This window comes from Blennius ocellaris, assembly GCF_963422515.1.
Source record: "Blennius ocellaris genome assembly, chromosome: 10".
Lineage (NCBI taxonomy): Eukaryota > Metazoa > Chordata > Actinopteri > Blenniiformes > Blenniidae > Blennius > Blennius ocellaris.
The window spans coordinates 21,040,441-21,063,303 of NC_137659.1; the positions used below are offsets into that span (position 1 = coordinate 21,040,441).

At 39.4% G+C, this 22,863-nt stretch overlaps 1 protein-coding gene across 2 annotated transcripts in view; it reads left to right on the forward strand.

Annotated features, from left to right (window-relative positions):
- Window positions 1–22,863, forward strand: part of tnn (tenascin N) — a 52,420-nt gene that overhangs the window by 10,559 nt on the left and 18,998 nt on the right. For both annotated transcript variants that reach the window (XM_080503848.1, XM_080503849.1), the window contains exons 5-9: window positions 3,463–3,596; window positions 4,922–5,051; window positions 13,189–13,371; window positions 14,110–14,199; window positions 22,501–22,764. In XM_080503848.1, the coding sequence (XP_080359974.1) occupies window positions 3,463–3,596; window positions 4,922–5,051; window positions 13,189–13,371; window positions 14,110–14,199; window positions 22,501–22,764 (801 nt within the window). The remainder of the gene's footprint in view (window positions 1–3,462; window positions 3,597–4,921; window positions 5,052–13,188; window positions 13,372–14,109; window positions 14,200–22,500; window positions 22,765–22,863) is intronic.

The window sequence follows — 22,863 nt, forward strand, 5'->3', positions numbered from 1 at the left end:
GGAGACTCGGTGTGGTTGGGCTTGAGTCAGCTATATGCTGCCATCTGTTTGATGTGTGTCAGCAGCTCATGCATCAGTTGAATGGTAATCACCTGACAGCACACTGGGCATCGGAATCATTAACAGACACCAAAGATAAAAGTCTAATCAGAAGTTTGCAGCTCAGCATATTTCACCAACATTAATTTGTCAGTGGAACCACTGCCTTCACACCCTTACTCAGGTTTTTTGGCCTCGAGGATTTTATTGTGAAAGTCATTTGGACTTGAGTGGCCTTTCAATGATGAGTAGTTCCCCATTTTATTTGTTAATCACTTGCTATAACTGGTTCATTCAATTATGATGCAAGATTTTCTGACCGAACATGAAGTGTTGCCAGTTACCCTGATGTCCATTGTGACCTACTTGAGTGGCATTCAAAGTATCTGTTTGAACAGTTATTCCAGATTTAGCCTCTGAAGGGGAGCTTTCAGTGGGCTGACCTCATGACCACTGAATCTCTGGCCTCCATACAACATATGACATCTGGTCACAGGATAGCGCAGGAACTTAAACACAGTCATCAGTCGTTTGGGGCTCTGTTTGGCTTTTAGCCTGGAGTAAAATGATCCCTTTTGTTGCTAAATGTGCAGTTCAGAGAGACGAGCACCATGCAGCTTCAGGAGTTCAGGACAAAACTGCAATTTGTTGCAATTTAAGGCAAAAAAATGAGCAAAAACAGTCCTGGATTCACTCTGAGGCTCTCAAAAAAGAAATAAAAGAGTTTGGTGCAAGTGTGGGAGCACATGGTTGTGGAGTGGTTATCTGTCTCAGTTTATATTGAGAACAACCTGGTCGATTCTGGTCTTGGGTTTGCATGGTTTCCCTGTGAGTCCGTGGTCCAAAGACCTGCCTTTGACCCATTATCAGCTCCAGCATCACCCCAAGGTTCAAAAGTGGGTGTAGAAGATGGATTAAGAGCACATATAAGAGCGCGATATAAATTAAACTTTTCAGCAGACTAATGGGAATATCTGTCTCAGGCATGTTTTCATTTGCCTCGAATGTAACGTATGAGATTAAACTCTGAAGCACAGGGATTTTGACATTGAGTGAATCCATCAAAAGCAGCCCCATAAATTTCATCTGTTCCTCAACTCCAGTTGTAGACACCGTGTCAGAGCGTAAATCGTCCAGGGTTTACAGTAGCAGGTCAGTTATGGCCAACCTTAGATGACGATTTAGTTTCCTCACGCTGAGCTTTGCTCCGCGATGGCAGAGAACAGCCGGAGAAAGAGGGCGAGCGCTACAGCTTGGTGTGTAGGAGCCGTTGATCAAAGTCCAACATCAACAGTGGCACCGTGTCAGAGGAAAAGTTAGGGCGGAAGAGAGAGTGGGAGTCATGGATACAAAAATACATTGAGTTGATTTAAAGTGTTAGTAATAATAGTAGTAATAAGCAGCAGGAGAGGGGGATCACAAAAGCAAAACAGTGGAAACGTTCTTTGTTTTATGTGGCTCGTGTCCATTTCAACACCTGGATGATGGACGCCAATCTGCTCTCTGGTGGGTGATGACGGCAATGTGGCTTTTGAAATATGGCTTTCGATATACAGTACCATTCATTCAGCATAGTGCAGTTCCAGTTGGTGCAATTGATGTTAATGCTCCCAGCTTTATCTTCAATATTATATGCAGATGCCTGTGACTAACAGTATTAATGATGGCTGTGGAAAGATTAGGATGGATGTTCAGAAACCCTTGGACAGACAAAAGGTCTTTTCACGCCACATCTTGGTTACATTAGTAGTACGTTCAGTTATTCAAATATGTGTTTTAATGAAATAAATATTATTTTTTACCACACACTTAACATCCCTTATTGCTTTTATTTAAGTGTTTCATTTCAAGAAAACACAAAGTACACACAGGCTATTAAAAAGAAAAACTTCATATCTATGTTATTAAAAAATAAAACCTAAATATGTAATTTTTTCTAATCTAAGTAGAATACAATAATTTATTTCTGCAGATAATCACGATGCATTTCCTCACTTGGAATAACATTTGTAGGAAACTTAGTAAATTTAGTAATAGTTACATAATTTTGGGGGACATAATCCATCCATCCATCCATCCATCCGGTCACCAGTCCATCACAGCAAACACGGAGAAACAAACATACCAACACCCTACTGTCAATTTTGCTTCAGTAATTAACCTCAGAAGTACATTTTTGGATCGAGGGAGGAAACACAATGTGCATGTGTGGGTAAACCCACACAAAAAGGCCCTGACTGGACCCAAACTGAGTATTTTCTTGCTGTGAAAGTGAGATGCTCTTGATTTGATTCTATTATTTAGTCTTTTATTGATGTCTAAGAAGTCTTTCCTTTGCATATATACACACATTTGGTGAGATTCAGTCATGCATAATGTATCTTGTGAAATGCCCCTTCATTTTGGAACCATGTTTGTCCATATTTTGGTGAATCGTTCAGGAATGTCACACATACCTATCCAGAGTATGAATAACCAGATGGGGATTTATTCTTTCATTTCATCAGTTAGTGTTGGATTTCTGCAGTTTTATAGTCTTTCTGAGACCTCCAGATGTCATTTTTTCCCTTTCCAATGTTTTTCAATCATTTCCAATCAGAGAAAACACAAATGACCATCACTTTCCACTTTTACAATTTTAATATGTTAATTTATTCACCCCAAGTGTGACAAACTATTATTTGAGGGTGAAGACTGTTGACAGTCATGCCTGGAGTGGCAACAGGGGGATATTAAGTGCTACTGGATGGAAAAGGAGCGCTACTTGTCAGGAAAAACATTAAGCTTCCTGACTTCTACTTGTGGAACAGCATCTGAACCTGATGCGAATTCCTTCCCTGCCAAACCTATGGCAGACGCCTTCACCACCCGTTTCAGTATCCCCCCCTTGACATATACTTATGTTTCTATGCACTATGTTGTATTTTTTTTTTTAATCTACTTCTGTCTATTTTTTATTTGCCCCTATCGCACCCGCAGAAAGTTCATCCTGTTTGTGGGAAGCCCCACTCCACACAGCAGTGCTGACGTCCTGTCTTCTGTCTTTTTGGCTGGTGTTTTATTATTGTACACCTCCATAGTTATATACCTTCTCACCCACCTCCCCAACTGTATTTTTTTCCATCATCTCCATTGAAGCACAGTGGCCTTGTAAAACTACTGAAAAGCAGTATTTCTTTCCAGCTTGGGAAGAGACCACAGAGTGCAGTGGAGTACAGTTTTTGTCTGGTTCATCACTTTGTGTTCTTCGCACCTTTAGACAAGCCAAATGAGAAAATGGCAAGTAGCTCCATGAGGTTGATAGGCATACTTGGGAGAAAACAAAAAAGACTTTGGATAACAATAAAATGAAATAATAAAAAAATTAAAATGTTTTTCCAACTCCTATGAACGTGTTTACATCTTTCTTTCCGTCTCACCCAGTCTTCGGACCTCAAGGTTTGCGGTTGGTCAAGGTGACTGATGTCTCTCTCCTGGTTGAGTGGGAGTCCGTACGAAGGGCCGAGTATTACTTGCTAACATACCATCCCAAACATGATGAAGGTGCAATGGAAAAGGTATGTTTTTTGGGTGGGTTTTTTGCTACCAAGTTAAACCAAATCTAATGTTACAGACAGGAAAATGTAATTCACATCATATTGATTGGATGATTCTTGTTTTTATCCAACATAACACACAGTAATACTGGTCTTCTTGTTGGAGCTTAAAAACACATGACTGTGTTTATGGTCTACCGCCCCACCAGATTCTGACTGTATGACCTTGGTGCAACTGCAGGGGGCTTCTATACAGCTGTAATTCAACCCTGACAGGTGAAAGAAGCAATTCTGCAGGGTTAAAATCTCTTCAACTACTTTAGTATGTACAATCATCATCATCAATACCTTTATATCGATTTACATGTTACAGTAACAGTAATGGTGTCACTTTTAGACTTTATATTTTATACGATCATGTTTTTCTTTAGAAATAAAAACAGTTGGAGAGCTGTTTTAACAGTATCACTAAACCCCAGTTTACGGGAGGAGAGAAATATCAATTATTCGCACCGACAGCCACACAACAGATGTCTGACTTTAACTAACCTGTATCCACAGATGCAGGTTTTATAAGAGCTGTCTGCTGCTGTATGAAGATGTATTATTACGAGGACATAATATGATACTTGCCGTATATTTGTTTGTCTGTATGTCTGTTTGCAAGATTATATCAAAACTGCTGCATGGATTATGTCAAAAATGTTCACCACAGATAGATATTAGGCTATAGAAGATTCCATCAAATTTCTGAGGTGATTTGAAAACTTTTTTCCTGAGTGCAGGCCAACCTTTGGCGGACGTCTGAAATCGCTGATTGCTCTTGTTTCAGCTGATTTGTAGCTATTTTGTTTCCTTTTCAGGAATCAATGCCGCCCAAAAACAGCTGCCATCTTCTACCAACTAACTCATTGTAATTTAAGCTCAACTCATCATGTGAATCAGTTGATAATACAAAATTTGAACTTTGAGCACATGAGATAAGTGTCTACTAACTGGAGTTATCTATACATTTTGGGTAACTTGTACACAGAATCCTACTAACTGTCACCATCATAGACCTAAAGTGGCATTTAAATTAATGCTATTGCAACCTTTTATCTATATATTAACTTTAGAGACTAAAACTAAGCTCACTTTTTTCATTATTACACAATTTTTGATCACCATCAAAACATTAGTTTTGTATTTTGCTGCTAGATTCTGTACTGTATGTCTCTAGCTGTCAATAATACTAATTATAGTTTCTATAAATCATACAACAAGTATTGTACTATAACATTGTTATCATAATTGATATTATTAGTATCTTGTAAATGTCTCTTCTTTGATCCTCCCTGTACCAGGTCCGTATCCCAAACACAGACAACTCCTACCTCGTCACAGGACTGACCCCGGGAGTAACTTACATTGTCCAAGTCCATGCTGTGATCAAAGAAATCCAGAGTGAAGCCGACAAGATTGAAGCCACCACAGGTGAGAGCTGGAGATGTCCCATTAGACACAGAGACAATCACACACCCACAGTCACACTGACAGGCAATTTAAAGTTAAAGTTAAATGAAAAAAAAAAAAGTATCAAGGGCTTTTAGTTGGAGTCCCCCCAGCACACACACACACACACACACACACACACACACACACACACACACACACACACACTATGAAGCAATGACTGTACAGCCCACTGATATAATGTCCCACTTCATACGCGAATCGAATAGTTTAATCCAACGTGCTGACATTCTGATGTCATGATGTTGAGCGATACGCATGTTCAGTTGCAGATGCGCAATTCTTCCTTCAATTCTTATCATGAGTATTCAGGATTTTGACTCCTAATTGTTTTTCATTCTACCCGAGATAAATGAAAAGCGACATTTTTCAATGATGGTCATGGTGATAGCAGCACATGACACTGTAAACCCGAACAAGCTCACAGAACTCAAAACTTTATGTGCAACAGATTACACAACAATATTCAAGTGATGTTGTTAAATGTTTAAAGATAATATTTAAATAATACATTTTATATTGACTTCAAACATTTCACAACATCACTTAAATATTCTTATGTAATCTGTTACACAAAAAGTTTTAAGTTCTATGAGCTTGTTCGGGTTTACAGTGCAGGTAAAGCCGCAGCAGAATGAGCAGTGAGTGCTCCACATGCGTGTCAACTGAGAGGAATAAAAAAAAAAAAAAAAGTCCTCATTGTTGGACACTTTAATTTCTGAAAGCTCTGAGTTGAATAACCTATGACTGTGATGGTGGGTATAGAAAACTGGGAGGAAAAAGGAAAACATGATTCAAATGGTGGAATCTTTCATCTAGAAAAAGAAAGAAAGAAACAGCAATAAAAATAATGTAAATAATGGATTGTTTTTGTGTTTGTGTTATGTTTATGATTGACTAAATGAATATACATTGGGGTTGATGGATGTCCTGAAGTTTTATAATTATAAACCCAGTGATAATGAACAGAAAAAGCCGAAAAAAGAACAACAAAAAACAACAACCAGGCTTTTAAAGTTTGAGTTTGAGAATAAGCTTTCTTCCTGCTAAGGTGGATGCAATGTGTTGCATTTAAATGAGGTGGTGGTACAAAGCTCAAAGCAGATGTGACCCATTACAGACTCATGTGGTTAGGTGTGGCCAGCACATTTGTAGGATAAACTTAGATTTTTATTATTTTTTCCTTTGGGGGGATTACATAGTCACATTAGAGAATATATGAGGGTGATGAGGCAAGAAGATTAGCTTTGCAGATCAGCAGAGAGATAATGAGGGATCCTCTATTTAACGTGAGTGATTGGACAGTTCAGATCCTTTATGCTAAATAATATAATTAGGGTCCGAGCAGCACAGGATGAGACATACTCTCCCAAGATGTATTCATCTCCCATACATATGAACAAGCAGCAGCCTGACATCACTAAGTGTTTCATTACACTCTGGTTTGTTAACCATTAACTGTTCAAGCAATTACAAGGTAATGACTGCACGGATGTATTTAATGTGAATAGCATTGGCTCACAGATGTGGTGGAAGACAGATGTGTGAAGACAGGCGGTACTCGACAGGATTGATGGGAGTGACTGAAACCTTCAGAAAGTAGGAGTGACTGAGGTTGACGCTCACGTGTGGTTGGCCCGGCTTGCCAGTGGAAAACCTCCCAGAGCATGGCATTCCCATATGGGTGTATGAAAACAGGCCATCATCTGGCGTTTATGTCGTGTGAGGTTGTGCACAGTATGAGGCGGCCGTTTCACTGGTCGCACAGTTTGAACTTCAAAAGACGGTCTACTTCAAAAGAGGGTTTCAGTGAATACTTTTCTGTTTCCATTCAGGAAGAAACAAAAAAAGCTGGCACAAAAAAATGTTCAACCTTTTCATTTGGTAATGCTTGATTTGTTTCATGAGCTTTTTTTCTCCCTCCTGATTATGATGAGATTCAGTGTTGTCAGGGGGTCACTGTCTGTACATTATATATACGTACATGTATATGTATATACGATGCATGTTCCTCACAAGCAGGTGTGGAAAAATATGCCTCTAAATATAGTCAGTGGATATATGTACAATGATGTATGTCGTCATGGAAACGATACTGGAAATATGTGAAGAACTTGTTACTTAAAACACTTTCAAGTAGAAGGATGCAGTAAATATTCAGCTGAGAATATAATAGCACTTCATAGATTCTTTACAGGAAATTGCTGTTTCAGAAGTGCACACACACCCACACCCCTTATATCCTTTCAAATGAAAAAAAAAAAAAAACACTAAGGAGAGGAAAAATAGCTGAAAAACGTGAAAAAAGACAGAAAAGATGAGACAAGTCAGTGAAACGTTGTACTCAATAAAGTAAGCACAATAATACATTCCCCTCATAGAAATTATTTCCAATATACTATTGCATTCCTGCACCTACTGGAATCAGACACAGAATAAGACAAACAAGGGAAATGTAATTAAAATCGTTCACAGCCAATCACATAGAAGCAACCGCGACAAAGTGATACACTAATCAGTCATAACCATATGACCACTGACTGGTTAACAGTGATACCAGCAACACGTTAATTAGTAATGCGTTACTCTCATATGACCACTTCTAGTGGTAATCTAATGCGTTACTATTTCCAAACCAGTAATCAGATTAAAGTTACTTGTCCAAGTCACTGGGCGTTACTATTATAGTGTCCCGCAGGACGAGTTCCTTGTCTGCAAAGCCTCTTTATTACTAAACAGAACCGCCGCGCCTCCGTTCTCTGCCACTGAGAAAGACACAGGCAGCGCGTGCAGACACTGCATGACCCGCCCCCTTCTCCACTCTCAGCCAATCACAGGCCAATGCTGGAACTGTGCGTTGAGGTGACACAAAATAATTGGAACCAACCACTGTCATCAATAAACCTTAACGTTGCAATAAACCCCCTCTTCTTAAATTGATCAATCTATGAATGAAAGACTTAATTTGTCCGGGGGGGGGGGGAAATTAAGTCGCAGAGAGCAGGCAGTGCAAATGAATGAATAAATAAATAAATAAATAGTGCAACAACAGACTACAACTACATATCCCGGTAAATAAATACCATTAATAGTAAAAATGTGATCATAAAAGCATGAGTCAGATATAAATACAATGAAGAATGAAGGTCAAAGGTTAAATATGCATCAGCAGGTGCAGAAGGCAGGGGTCAGCAGAGTTTTTGGTAAAACCTGTTGTAATGTTTATGTTCAGACGATGGGGGGTGGTGTTGGCAGCTGCTGAAAGTAACTACAAAAGTAACTTGTAATCCAACATAGTTACTTTTAAAAACAAGTACTCAGTGAAGTAACTAAGTTACTTTTTCAAGCAGTAACTAGTGATCAATAATCGGATTAGTTTTTTTAATTAACTGTGGCAATACTGCTGGTTAAGTACTTGATGATTGAGGATCTCTTCATCAGTACTCCTGTCAGTGTTCAGCAGTCAGTGAGCATCGTATTTTCTTTAATGTTGGCGTATCACAAAAAAATATCCAAGCTTAAAGAATTGGAGAAGATCAGTCTGTGCAATCGAATTCAATAAGCAATCCAGTCTGGCTCAAAGTGCTGCGGATGTGAGGGTTTTCATAATCCAGTGTATGGAAGTTCAGTGTTTCAACAGGGAATTTGTTAAAGATACATCAATTTAACAGTTTGCATTGCAATATTATTGCAATGCAAGTCTGTTATTTTCAACAGTCTGTTATTTTCAACAGTCAGTGCTTTTGAGACTTGTTGTTCAACATTAGTTTTAAAAATCAAATGGGACCCATTGGACTGCGAGTTACTTATCAGTCAGCTTGTTGTTGTAAATGACTTTCTATGAGCTTTGGCTCGATGAATTCCACCTCGATCAGCTCTACTTTTTATGTCTAAGAAAGCTATTTTATTTTTAATGCACAATGTAATGTTTCCATTCAGCATCTGCGTTTCAGCTGCACAGTTGGCCGGCTGCTTTACAGTCACAGCATGAACTGTCAAAAATTATAGACCTCACTAAACAGCTTGAACATCCACCTCAACCATTTTAGCATTTAGCATTTACTCAGGCCCAGCTTGCACTTTTTGACTGTGCCACATGATTGTGTTTAATTTGTGCCACTTAACATAATTACTGAGTGAAGCATTAAACTAGTCATCAATTAGATGGGATTAGTGGATGCAACTTTATTTTACGTCCTCACAAATTCCTCGTGATGACCACCACCCACTTACATGACGCCATTAAATTATATGCACCTTTGCTGCTGGCTCACTTACTGGGAAAATTTAGGGTATTTATCCCCAGAACATCAGCTGGATGCAGAGATGGTTTGCCCTCCTGTTGTTTGCTGACTTTGCTTCTTTTATCTCATTCCATTTGTTTGCTATTTGTCCTGTGCGTTTTATTCTTAGCCTGTTACAGCAGAGTCTGTATCAAAGTGAATTAGATGTGCTAAAAATAGTTAAGTGTGTGTGTGGTTGTGTGCTTTATTCTTGAATGAATCTGCAAGTACACAATATGTGCTTGAGCATTATTCAATACAAATCATGCTCAGCACTTTAACCATGTATATTTTTTCTTTCATCATTTTAAATATAAATGTAGCAAAAAATTACATGAATCATTTATTTGATCGATTTACTCTGCCAGGGTTTTAGTCTGAGGTTTCTTGTTTTATAAAGGATAACAATAACAATCACTGCATTTTGATATTAATATTGTATGTCATTCATATTGTCTTATGTTTTATGGCAACATAATAAGTTATTTTCTATGAACTCACTTTAGCCACAATAAAAATGAAGGGAAATTAAGCAAAGGAACAAATGCAACCAACAAGTAAATTCACTGCATTAGTTTTTGTAATTGCTTGGAAACATTCTTCTCTAAAGATGTTGTTCCTATCCTAAGCTCATTTTGACTGTTTTCACTGCTGTTACATTCATATCTCACTATTTAAAGTGTTTATCGTGACTATCTGGTGTCCCTTTATGAAGCACAAGCTCGCCTACACGATTCTACAATCATTTCTTCATTTTGACACACTGGAAGAACACACTAAACCAAAAAGCAAAAAAACAACAACAAAAAACTAAGAAATATTTTGGTATTTTTTTTCAAATTTGGTGCCAAGAGGATGTTTATCGAAATTATTTCACAACTGTCAGGTCATCCCACTACGTCATTACACAAATCAATGTGAAATGTATACAAATCTATACCAAATTCAATATATAGACCATTGTATAAAGTCACCATTTTGACAATACTATTGATTAGGGATGCTTGATATTGGCTTTTCTACCGATATCCGATATTCCGATATTGTCCAACTCTTAATTTCCGATACCGATATCACCGATACCGATATATGCTGGCTTTTTACATCAAAACTGTTAGGTAACAACAACATAAAATATCTCCTACTGTGGAATTAACACATTATGCCTAATTTTATTGTGATGCCCCACTGGATGCATATGTGAATCAAACATGGCTTTCCAAATGTACACACTGAGAAAAACAAGAGAACAACAACTTAAATTATGGAAAAAAGTGCCATATTTATTTAGTGTTAGAGAGAAACCTCAACAACACCACAGACAATATAAAAAAAAAGGAAGAGGCATATCTTCAGTCCATTAGTTGTAAACAGTCAATGAATGAATAACTGGACATAACTTGTCAAATAATATACTCAAACTGGGCTCAATCTCTTTTAAGAGTAACAAAATAGTGCAAATATAAACAAGAAAGGCACAGAAATGCTCACAAAATTAAAACAGCCGTCCTTTAAAGTGCAACAAAAACAAAGACTGAAGTTGACTCGTCCACATAACTGGTCTATTTCTTTTCCCCATGTCCTCATGTGTAAGAGGTAGATTTCCCTGTATGAATACAAGCGTCTCAGCATTGTCGCAATGTCTGCGATTTCTCTTCTCATCAATGATGTGGGCACCAGTGCTGAATAGTGGTTCACTGTCAACACTGGTGCAGGGTGCAGTCAGGTACTGGTACCAGTGCTGAACAGTGGTTCACTGTCAACACTGGTGCAGGGTGCAGTCAGGTACTGGTACCAGTGCTGAACAGTGGTTCACTGTCAACACTGGTGCAGGGTGCAGTCAGGTACTGGCACCAGTGCTGAACAGTGGTTCACTGTCAACACTGGTGCAGGGTGCAGTCAGGTACTTGCACCAGCAGGGAAGAGGGCCTGGTTGAGCCTCCAGTCCTCCACGGACATTTCATTCACCGGGTTTCTCCTTTTTAGCCACGAGTCCAGCGTGTTGTACTTGTTGTTGTTAAACGTCATCAAGCGCGCGCCCGTAAACATCCCATGCTGCGTTCATGCAGACTCGGAAATTCCGATATCGGTTGTAAAAATCCGATACCGATATTTCCAAATATTACATTTTTAAGTCAATATCGGCCGATAATATCGGCCCACCGATATTATCGGACATCCCTACTATTGATTTGACCTCATATTTCACTATTAGAAGCTGATAAATCGGGAGTGTTAGGTATCGTTTTTTTGATTCTACAATTATTTATTTGTTTGGACATACTAGATGAACATACTAGACATAAAATTGCAACAAATTACAAAATATGAGCATGAAAAAGATAGGTTTTGATATTGACACACACAAACATAATAACAAAGATAAACAAAGATGAATTGAGGCATATCTAATTGAATTCGTACTAAAAGAGTTACAATTTATACGTGGAAATTAGTTTTCACGTGACTGGTGCATGTTCTAATTAGTAGCAGGGGCACAGGCACAGGCACAGGCGGTGCCCCCCGGCTGAGATGCCACTCTGCTGGGGGCAGAAGCGGGCATCTCTGGCTGTAAAGCTCCGGATAGCATTTATAAACAAACATTTCCATGAATTTCTCCACTGTACCATGAATAACGGCACCAGTTTGATGTGACACGCTAAATCAGTGGTGCTTCATGTGCTCAGACGCCGGCCAACTGACGTATATTTTGAATAGGTGGTCCGAGAGACCCCGGTGTGCGGAGGTATTCTTTTGTATTGCACCTGAAAACATGGGATTTCTCCACACTTATATGTAAAAAGACCTCTAAACTCTAATTCTCGTGAGAAAAGTTGCATATTTTGTGTGCAAAATGACTTTTCACATCGAGTCCTGATGATTAGCCAACAGCTAAGTTTAGCTCTGCAGGCGTGGACTGCTGCGGCCGCCGTGATTCTGCCAGCTGATTACAAAAACAAATGAATTGGACAATCAAAGAGGAGTTGCTTCGATCGCTTCTAAAGCTGTTATCTACTTGATGATGTTTATCGTCTGAAATACTCAGACCGTAAACAAAACCTCATTTCCTGAAATGCCTGCCATTTTTGCATTTTGATTGGCTGGATGTGGGCTTCACTTGATTCTGCAAGGGAGGGGGGGAGCATAGAGCTATAGGATAGAGATAGAGGTATGTTTGTAGAATGAATTGAAACTTATGATCATAGATCATAGATCATGCACAAATTAATTAAAAAAAACGGTTATTAGCAGCTCCAACCATTCACCAAGCGCGGCCGACAACATCACGTTTTGTTTTCATCGTGAATCTGGTTTTACTTGGTCTATCGACACGATTGAACGACTGGCACGAAGCTTCAAGTCTGCCCTTAACAGATATGGTGGAATTAAATCTCAGCGCCCATGAGCCGTTACGCTACGTCGCCGTAAATGAGGCATGCGACAACGCTGCTGCGCAGCGGCTCCCGCCTCATTTAGTTTTATGAGCAAGTTTCTGAACAGGCTCTAAATGTAACACTCTATGCCAATCCACTTCATTTTTTGCAGATTCAAGATTATTTCAGTGCTCTCTCCACTTTAGTTTATGTAATCCTATATTGCACTCTGATTTCTGTCACTTCCATGTAATGGGCTTCATCATCATCATCATCATCATCAGTATCAATGTTATTTACAGTAGCATCCTCATGTACCTTAAAGACTTGTGTGACCCAGCCAAGCCAGATGCTGCCAGTTAGACAAGTTCCAACGGCGACTTTTCAGTGTGACTTTAGTGTCTGTGCACTCCGTTCCATCGACCCTTGTGTCATTCCCAGATGTCTCCGTCATTGACAATATCCAAGTGCTCGACCAGACAGAAGTCTCCATCCAGGTGGACTGGGAGAACCCAGAAGCCGCGGTGGATTACTTCAGGCTCACACACACTGACCCCGCGGGAATGGAAGAGGAGTTGAATGTGAAGATGAGCCAGGAGGCCCGCACCAAACACACTATTGTGGGTAAGTCTTGGAACGGAGGGAGCGCACATTATACAGAGGATTTAAAAATGCCTGTGGTCATTTCTGAAATTGTTTTGCCTGCATATTTACTTAAAATCTATTAATATAAAGGGAAAACCTTGAAGTTGCTGTTTTTCTTAACATTCGGAGGCTGTAAATCTTTGCTTTTCAATTCTGTCCCATAAGACTTTCACCAGCTAACCTTCCAGTTCAGGTGATATTAGGCTTTTTAGACTTTAGCAGAGTACAAAACATTTCTTTTGTCACCGGTACAATTTGCCTGCATATACATTCTTTATTCTCAAATACAACCATGAATTGCTTGAAGTCATCGTTTTCATAATTAACAATAAAAAAAAAAAAGTCTAAACTACCAAAAAACACTGACATAGTGAATTATGTCTTTCCCACGCTATATCTTTGGGTTAAATCTCAGGGAAAAAAAGCATACTTGCATATATTATTCACAGTGGTATTAGTTATTTTGGATTGTGTGTCCCTAAATCAAAACATTATGTCTCAGATTTCCTTCAGAGATTGTTCTGGTCAGGTTTTAGGCTTGGAACCTAGAAGTTTTCAAGAATCAAGGCCAGCAAAATAGAAACAGATGAAGATATTTAGGTTTTATCCTTTTAAGTATCTTGTAACTGTGGTCAGCCTATGGTTAAAAGCACTGCGGCACAGAATAAAGCCTCGTTCAAGCCCATGTCGCATTAAAGTGTCTCTTTCTTTCTCTAGGTCTATATCCAGGAACTGAGTACCAGATTTCAGTCCAAGCTATCAGAGGAAACACTGAGGGGAAGCCTTCTTCTGTCACTGGTGTCACAGGTCAGTGCCAACACATCAGTATTGTTGACTTATGTGCTTATTATAAAGCACAAAATAGTCTAAATTTTCCTGAATTTGACTCCTGCCTGACATTAATTGCACTCTGCGACAGCATCTGACACCACTGGCAGTGTCTGGCTGTGGATGACACTTGAAGGGATGAATCAGCCACTTGTGGCGCAATAAATACATTAAAGTATACGGCGGAGACACCGTGTTCCACTTATTTTTGAATTGGATGCAGTATCAGAAACGGCTCTTCGCTCATGCCGAGTCACCGATCATTCGCCAGTGGTTGCAGCCTAATAGGAAAAACACATAATCGGTCGTACAAACTACTGTCATACTGTATTACACAACCTGTGATTAGCTTCCACACATAGCCAATGATAAAAGCATAAGGGATTCAACCAGCAAGAGTCAAGCTCACGGGTTAATGACGAGGGGCTGTAATTTACTGTCTAATAATGTAGACTACTCTCGTGGCTGTGGCGAGCGCGGGGGAAATATGATATGAAGAGTGTGACGACTAAAAGATTCTCCCTCATGGTTGAGGTGAGAAGATCCGCGATTTACCGAGCTCGTCTGGTAATGTTGAACATTAGCATGCTGGTCTGGACTGGCTTTAGGACGTGATGAGAAATTCATCTTTCAATTTTGCTCCACAACACATCTCGCTTTATTCTGCTTTACCATCCTGCTTCCCTTCTTTCCTCCTTCACCTTCACTCCCACCCTCCTCCAGAGCTTAGTCAGTTAAAAAGCAGGCCCCAGGTTGACGCCTCTTCCCGTATTTTTGGCCCCAACGTCAGCCAATTTAATGGTTTTTAGTCATCAGCGTTCTCTGGGCATTTTCCAGCCTCGCCCCTCTTCTTTTGAAACCAGGCAGGTACTTAAGGGCTCCTGTTTTTGCTAATCCTTTTTTTTCTGTGTGAGTCTGCGACCTGCGTGTGTCTCAACTCACATGTGTGTTTATGTGTGTGTGAATGGGCTAATCTACACCAGACAGACAGTGGCTTGTCTCCACTCCAGTAGCTACAATCCTTCATTTTAGGTGTAGCACAAACAGGCTTAGAGGTGATTGAAGAGGATAGTCCTTAGCTCCGGCTGCCAGAGAGGATATGCCGGGTTCACGATGACTGGCACGGCGCAACGGAAAGCGCACTCACCTATTATCTCACTAAACACGCCTGTGGCCAGTGTGGCTACACAGCGCCAGAGATGAAAGCAAACATAAGGAGAAAAAATATATGGAAAGTGCACACACGCAGAGCAAGCAGTAATTAAGTAATATATGACACAAATTGCATCACAAGGTTAAATTTTTTTTTAAATATAATCAGCAACAAATATGAGGTTGTGAAAATAATAAAGCTATTATGTAACATACATTTCATTATTGTGGAGCTATAAGTGAAGCAAACAACTTGGTTTTAAGCTGACGACTTCTCTTCTAAAAACTGTTGAAAGAATTAATTGTATTGGCTCTTTAATTTTTTTCTCTTTCTCAACATTGTTTAAGAATAATTTGTTGGAGTCCGTCAAATTGAAGAAATACTTAATGTTTATATCATAAAAAGTGGCTCCAGACATTTAAAATAATTGGAGGATGGTTATGAGTCATTAATAATGAGCAATTGCAGAGATATTTCTAAGTAAAAAAAAACAAACAATCCCCCTGGTTTAGTTCCAACTAGAAACTCAAATGATCTAAAATAACTTTGTATTGATGAGCCCTAAAGATTTATTGCTTAACCGTGGTCAAAAGAAAACTGTCATACATCTCAACACAAAACAAACCAAGACTGATCACACGCTTCCCTCTTTCTACGAATCATGACGTGACAGGACCAAAGCTGGTGAAAATAAATCAAAGTTGCGATCAGTCCTGATCCATATTAGAACATGAAACCTTTAGATAATCTATAGTTATCCTTAGAGGAATTCTTATTACTCTTTATTACAAACATTGGGTGTCAAACATTGTTTGTTGGTTGTATTTTCATTCAGGCAGTGGGTGGATAAAATGTCAACATTTCAAGTGTGACAATATCATAGAAAATTTAAAAAAAGGTACAAGTATTGGTGAAGTTACTGGACAGTAGCACCTGAACAGAGTAATTATTTAACTTCTTCAAAAAGTAGGATTACTACACTACTTTCTTGAAAAAGTGCCACCTACTCGATTTGTACACTGTAAATCTGAACAAAGCTCACAGAACTCCAAACTATTTGTGTAAGAGATTATACAAAAACATTTAAGTGATGGTGTGAAATGTTTTAAGTTAATATAAAATAAATTATTTAAATATTATCTTTAATAAACGTTTAACAACATCAATTAAATATTCTCGTGTAATCTATTACATAAAACGTTTTGAGTTCTGTGAGCTTGTTCGGGTTTACCGTCTAATTTCAACTACACCGGGCCAAAGTGATCAGATCAAAGTGTTTACATGACATCAATTTAACTGGATTGAAATTAACCATGGCTGGTGTGGGAGAAAAAAAACAAATATGGAAAATGTTTTGGTGACACTACCACAGGACACATACAGTATATCCTACATTTCTGCTGCTCACACAATGATAAATGTCAGTAAAATGTTGTGAGGGATCTCGGAAGAGAACGTTTCTTATATTTCAATGTAAACACTGTGAAAATAACTTTCCATTTCACCTACATTTATGTAAAATGTAAATATATTCCACATAAAGCCAGTTGATATCTCCATTTATTTAACCAATCAAATTTGATGATGGAGTCCGTGCTGTGGCAGCTTCATATAGATGCACTGAAGCATCTTTTATATTCAGCACAAAGTAATGAACCAGCAGTTCCAACATCTACATTTATTATTTATTGCGTGGTTGGACCTCCGTATGTGCTTCCAGTGTGGTTCCATACATTATCATCTTTCAGTCTGTGGTATGTTAACGTTATGCTCCTCTTACAGGTCGTGCAAGATGTGTGATTCTGTAGGTGGATGTGTTTTCACCAGCAGCTCCAAACTAAAACGATCTAGTGAAGGCCAACTTTTAGGAAAATGCCAAACATATAAGAAATTTCAATACGGAGGAGGCGTAGCAAAGTTATTGACCTGCCAAACTTTTTGAAGGAGTATAAACACAATATACCACGGGCTGCGAGCGCTGATTCAGATTCAATATAGTCACCACTAAGGCTTGTATAACTTAAGCAGATGGCTTGGCTGGAGAAAATGGGTTGGATTTTAAGGCTTTCTGTTATCGGGATACACTATAGCATCTCATGTGGTGCAGTGGGATTACTCTGTCTACTCACACTTGTCCATCAAAACGCCACTTAGCTCTATGTGTAAGATGCAGATAAATGTCAAGTCAAAGGCTAATATTTGATATTTTTGCAAGTAATAAACAAATCGATTAGTCAAACTGAGGCTGACAAATACACAAATGTAACGGGAGCCACGACATTCGTGTGATTAGGCCATGAATGGGCTTCTTTAAGGTGTGAAAAGGTCTGGAGCAAAAATAGAAAAAGAAACTAATATGTTTGCTAAAGTAATGTTTCTTCTAATGCAAACATGCATGTTTAATTTGAGAGTATATATTTGTGGTTGGCCGAGTGATGATCATGTTAAGCTTTTTACGTGTTCATATTTCAGTACACTTTCATAATCGTCCAAGGGAAACGGTGGCGTTTGCTTATTGATTGGATTGTGGATATTACCTATTCTAAAGACAAAGCATAACCAAAGCCGAGCTGTGGATGGGTTGAGCCAGGCTGTAAAGCTGCCTTCCAGTGGACAAACCCAGTGAAAGAGATTTCATATCATTCCTATTACATATTAGCTCTGGATGTAACTCAATAAATAAGTCAGGGCTGGCATGAAGAGTTATGAGCTGCTTATAGTATCTATAGATTCTCTGGCGAACAGAAGAATTCTACAGTTGCCGGAGGTCTCCACAGCAGAGCATAAGTCATGCCTGACATATTGTAGTCTCCAAACGAGTAGCACCTTATTGACTCCCATCTGTGGACGCAATGTTTTCTTCCAGCGTACAGTGAGGCTCTATATGGTGAGAGACGGCCTGTTACTGCGTGCCTTGTGGTCAGTGCCTCTGCTGAACACGCCACGCGTAATGGATAAGCTGTTTTCCAAATGGCCAAGGTCACAGCTTGTGTTGTGTTTTGCCTGATAGCCGATGACTCTGCTGTGCTGCTGAGGCAGAGCGCCTCAAGTTACTGGATCCATCACATGGTGAAACTTCAGCGCCGATGCTATTGTAGCTTGCAGCACCTCGAGGAAAATGTAATAACATATAGAATATGTCAGAAAGCCAAGGCGGCAAAGGAAACTCCTTTTCTTTGTTGAGAAGAAAAGAAAAACACGGCGGAGAGCGAAAAGGAAACTTTGAATTCCTTTTTGAACATGGTCTGGATTCACAGGGTTCCAAAACCAGCCTATTTTCAAATGAACCTTTAAAGAAATCAGACACTTAGTCACTTTAATTGCTAATCCATTTAAGTTATGCAATGAAAAACAATGCCTACTGTCAGACTTTGGTGTAACACTTTGTTTTTTAAATAAGATAAAATTTAGTTTTTACCTTTGGTATTTGTGATAAAATGCAACAATGGTTTTCTGTCTTTATCAAGAATGTTTAACACAATGTCGCCTGGGACATCATAACACCTTACAGTACATTACACCAGACAGACATAGAATCACATACACTAAAGAATACTTGAGTGTCACCAGTAGCCGAAATGCCACATATGCACAGGTGGAACATGCAGACTGTTGCTGTGAGCGAAGTATCACATCATCAGCTCTACAAATCAGTGAAATGCATCAAAGTCTGCAGAAATAAGCATCTGAGGTGGTGAAATCACGCAGCCTCCAGCTGTAAAGGGACGGTCACACGTCCACATGCTGCCAGAATGCTGCTCAGGTTTAACAAGAGAAGTATGTGTGATGTTCACTGTGCAGTTGCTGCCAAATTAAAAGCTGCAAACATGATTTTGGAGCCTAGTAGACCATGTTGCCATTTATGCACTTATACGTGTGAAACTGTGAAATTAATATTGCAGACGTGGTGCGAAAGTGTAGGACAACACAACTTAACAGCTTTTTATATATCTTACAGTACTACTGGGGGGGGGGGGGGGGGGGGGGGGGGTTGAGTGTTTTGAGTTGCAAATGTGTTTTTCTGACATTTTGAAAGGAGTTCATAATTCATTCTTATACTCGAGGGCTCTGCCTATTTCCAAGTAGATCATGACTACAGGCCTGTATGTTCGGGAGTTTGAATAAAGATTAATAATATAAAACATCACAAGTGTATGAGCAGCAAACGGATCCAGAGAAAGAGAACCCATGCGGATGAGTAGAAAATCAAAACTGAGATATCAGGGAGAGTTAAAAGAAATTAAAGAATGAAAACATTATACAACAGGTGGTAATGCTGGGGTGATAGATGCTACTAACTTTGTCTTGTGTTTTAAAGATGTCCTTCTATTACTATGAAAAGGTCTAGTGGTTAGCGTTCTATTCGTTGCTGAGGCTTTCTGTTTGCATGCTCTCCTTGTAGTTGTGCTTGTAAATTGCTTGTAGGTGTAAATATGTGCATATGTGATTGTCCTGTGTGTACCCAGCCTTTTACCAAATGTTTGCCTAATATATCAGGATAGAATATGGTTGGATGAATATAAATCTCACTATTGACGGTCTGTATTTCATGTCTGGCCTTGTAACGGATCTTTGAAATTGAAATATATAATTGTGTGAGAAGGGGCCTTCTAAAAACCCACATTGCACCTCTGAGATTTCGGTAATTGAAATGGGATGTCCACATGTAGTATTTTCGGTGAGGTTTTATGAATCCCTTTCCATATCTGATAATGATTTTCCTCAGACGTCTCACACAGTCGTTCAATGATTTTATAAACATGTTCTTTCTTGGAGTGAGCCGTTAAGTCAGCATCCTGAGCTCCCTTAAAGTACTTACACTATTCAATGGCCACTTTTTTTCCCTCTATGTTTTGGAGGAGATGCTCATTTCTAATAAAAGCAGTGCCATTATAAATTCACTCTGTGGCCTAGCTCATGACAGACTGTCAGGCTGTGCAACCACAAGGACACGGAAGTGACAGAAGTGGATGGGAGGAAAGACCAAAAAGGGGGATATGGAGTTGGACAGTTGCGCAGCTCCTTTCTTCTCCTGGATGCATCATCAATCAGTTTTCACGATGCAGACTGCACACTGACACCAGACTGACCTCGGCTGCCACAGAGGAATAATCCTAAATGATGATTACTTTTACATTTCCCTCCGCTTCCTCTGCACGTCTCCCGCTAGGCCTCTGTGACTCTCCCTTTTATAATCTGCCTTCCTCCCTTTGTTACTCCCTGTCTTTGCTTTCATTGCCTCGGCAGACCCTAACACCCATCCACACACGTGTACCACCAACTGCTCCGCCCGCGTCTTCCCATATGTCTCCTGTGATTCCTCGAGTCCACCCGATGTTTGAAAACAGAGGCTCTGTGTGTTGTTCTGTCTGCCTGTCCTTCTCCGCCTGCCGCTCCTGCTGTGGAGTGCAATAATCAGGAGAGGGCCATGCGCCGGACTGCTTGCTTATGATGTTCCTTTGAAGAGCTTCACAGAGCACTTCAACTGCGCCAGAGTACAAATTCTCTTTTCATGCACCTTTCATCTTCAGCACACATATGCCAAACCCTCTCTTCAATAGGTAGATTTTCCATTGTTCAAATACATATTTCCAGTGTCATCAAGAAAATGTGTCTGGCGAAGGGGAAATATAGCTAAATTTAACCTATTTTATCAGGAATGCTGGGGAAAAAAAGTGTTGTACAGCCTCGTCTGTATGTCTGGCAGTTTACCCATCGAGGGGGTTGCCAAATTGGTCAAACAGCTCCATAAACTGCCTCTCTCCACAGATGCCCCATGTCAGGATTGCAATTTTTCACACTCACTTTACCCAGCTGTGCTGGAGTAACAAAGTTGGCAGTTTAAACAACGTTCACAGCTTTTCTTTTTTTTTTCCTCTCCAAACAATTTTGATTAATTGTCTCAAACGGATTAGTGAAAGTGCAACGTTGTACATGTCTGCCAGAATAGAATAATACCCACATATGCATCTCATTATTACCCCTCACTACTCTCCATCAAATATATCTTTCAAGCTGCCTTAGACTGTGCCCATTGGGATCACAATAAACAGTTTCGATTCCATATAATGTAGAAACAAATATTTTTCGGACACAAATTAAAGCATTTCATTTCCCACGACCAAGCTGCTCAGAGTTTAAACTTTCAGCGCATTCTTCTTTAAAACAAAAGACGAGGGGTCAGGGCATTCATTTCCACAGCTCTTTCCTCTTAATAAACAAAAAAAAAACAGGTAAGTTGAACTACGTTGTTGCATTAAACCACATAACTTTAGAACAGAATGGAGAAAGTGACATGGTTGTGTACTACTGTATAATATAGAGACTTACAGTGTCATTCTAACTTAATGTCGTCGAAGTTATCACCGTTATCATCGTATCATCAAGAGTTATTTGTTTAAAAGCCTCCGGATCCCAATAGACCTTATTAATAATATATTACAACATTAGGGAAACAGTTATTTGAAAGACAAATCATATGAGGCATGGCAGGTTTGTTGTGAAGTGCCATTCAAGCAAGTGTGTGCAATTCTTGCAAGAAATCAGATTCAAAAGTTTGATGAGAAAGTAGAAACTTAAATTTGTTTACAGCATTATTTTAGACTAATGCCCAAAGGCATTTGCCAGTGCTCAAAAAATACAAAGGCTACATATACTGTAAGTGAAGTCTATTTACATCTGGTCTCAGTATGCCATGCTATTTTGCAATCAAGTCAAAGGAATAAAAAAATATTTCCTGTTGTTAAGGGAAGCCTGAATATGATTTATCCATCCCATAGTAGTCCCACAGGGATGTAGTAGTGCTAACCACTTATCAGCCTAAAAATGAATTGTACTCAATAAATCATAACAGTTACAGGAAAAAAGACTGATTTCGATTTAATGTAAATAGATAAAGAAAACCAACCCTAACTTCAATGATTAATAACTCTATGAAGGTATACATAGTATAACGAGATGACCCATGATCATTATGATTTAATAACCAATATAATCCATTTTACTGTTATGTGTCTCATGAGAGCAGTTAGACTGTTCGACCTGCCCAGCTGAGTTTTAACAGCCAAAATTGCAAGATCGTAAGGAAGCTCTCTCTTTATTTTTCTGATTTATCCTCATTCCTTTAGACATTGATGTGCCGACACACGTTGTCACCACTGGGGTAACTGAGGACACTGCAACCGTTTCCTGGGACGGGGTCCAGGCAGAAATAGACGGCTACATGTTGAGCTACACGTCCTCCGGGGGATCCAGCTCAGACATCCCTGTTGGACGCGACAGGACCTCGTACATGCTGGTTGGCTTGAGGCCCGGAGTTCTCCATACTGTCTATGTCTGGGCCTACAGGGGAGACAAAGCCAGTGGGAAGAGCTCAACAGAGGCTGAGACAGGTAAACCCGACCCCAGAACTCGCTATTTTGCAGCTTCACAGAAGAGCTTTCTATTTGGGTTAAAGGTGGACGCCAAGTTTAAAAACTCAGTTAGCACAA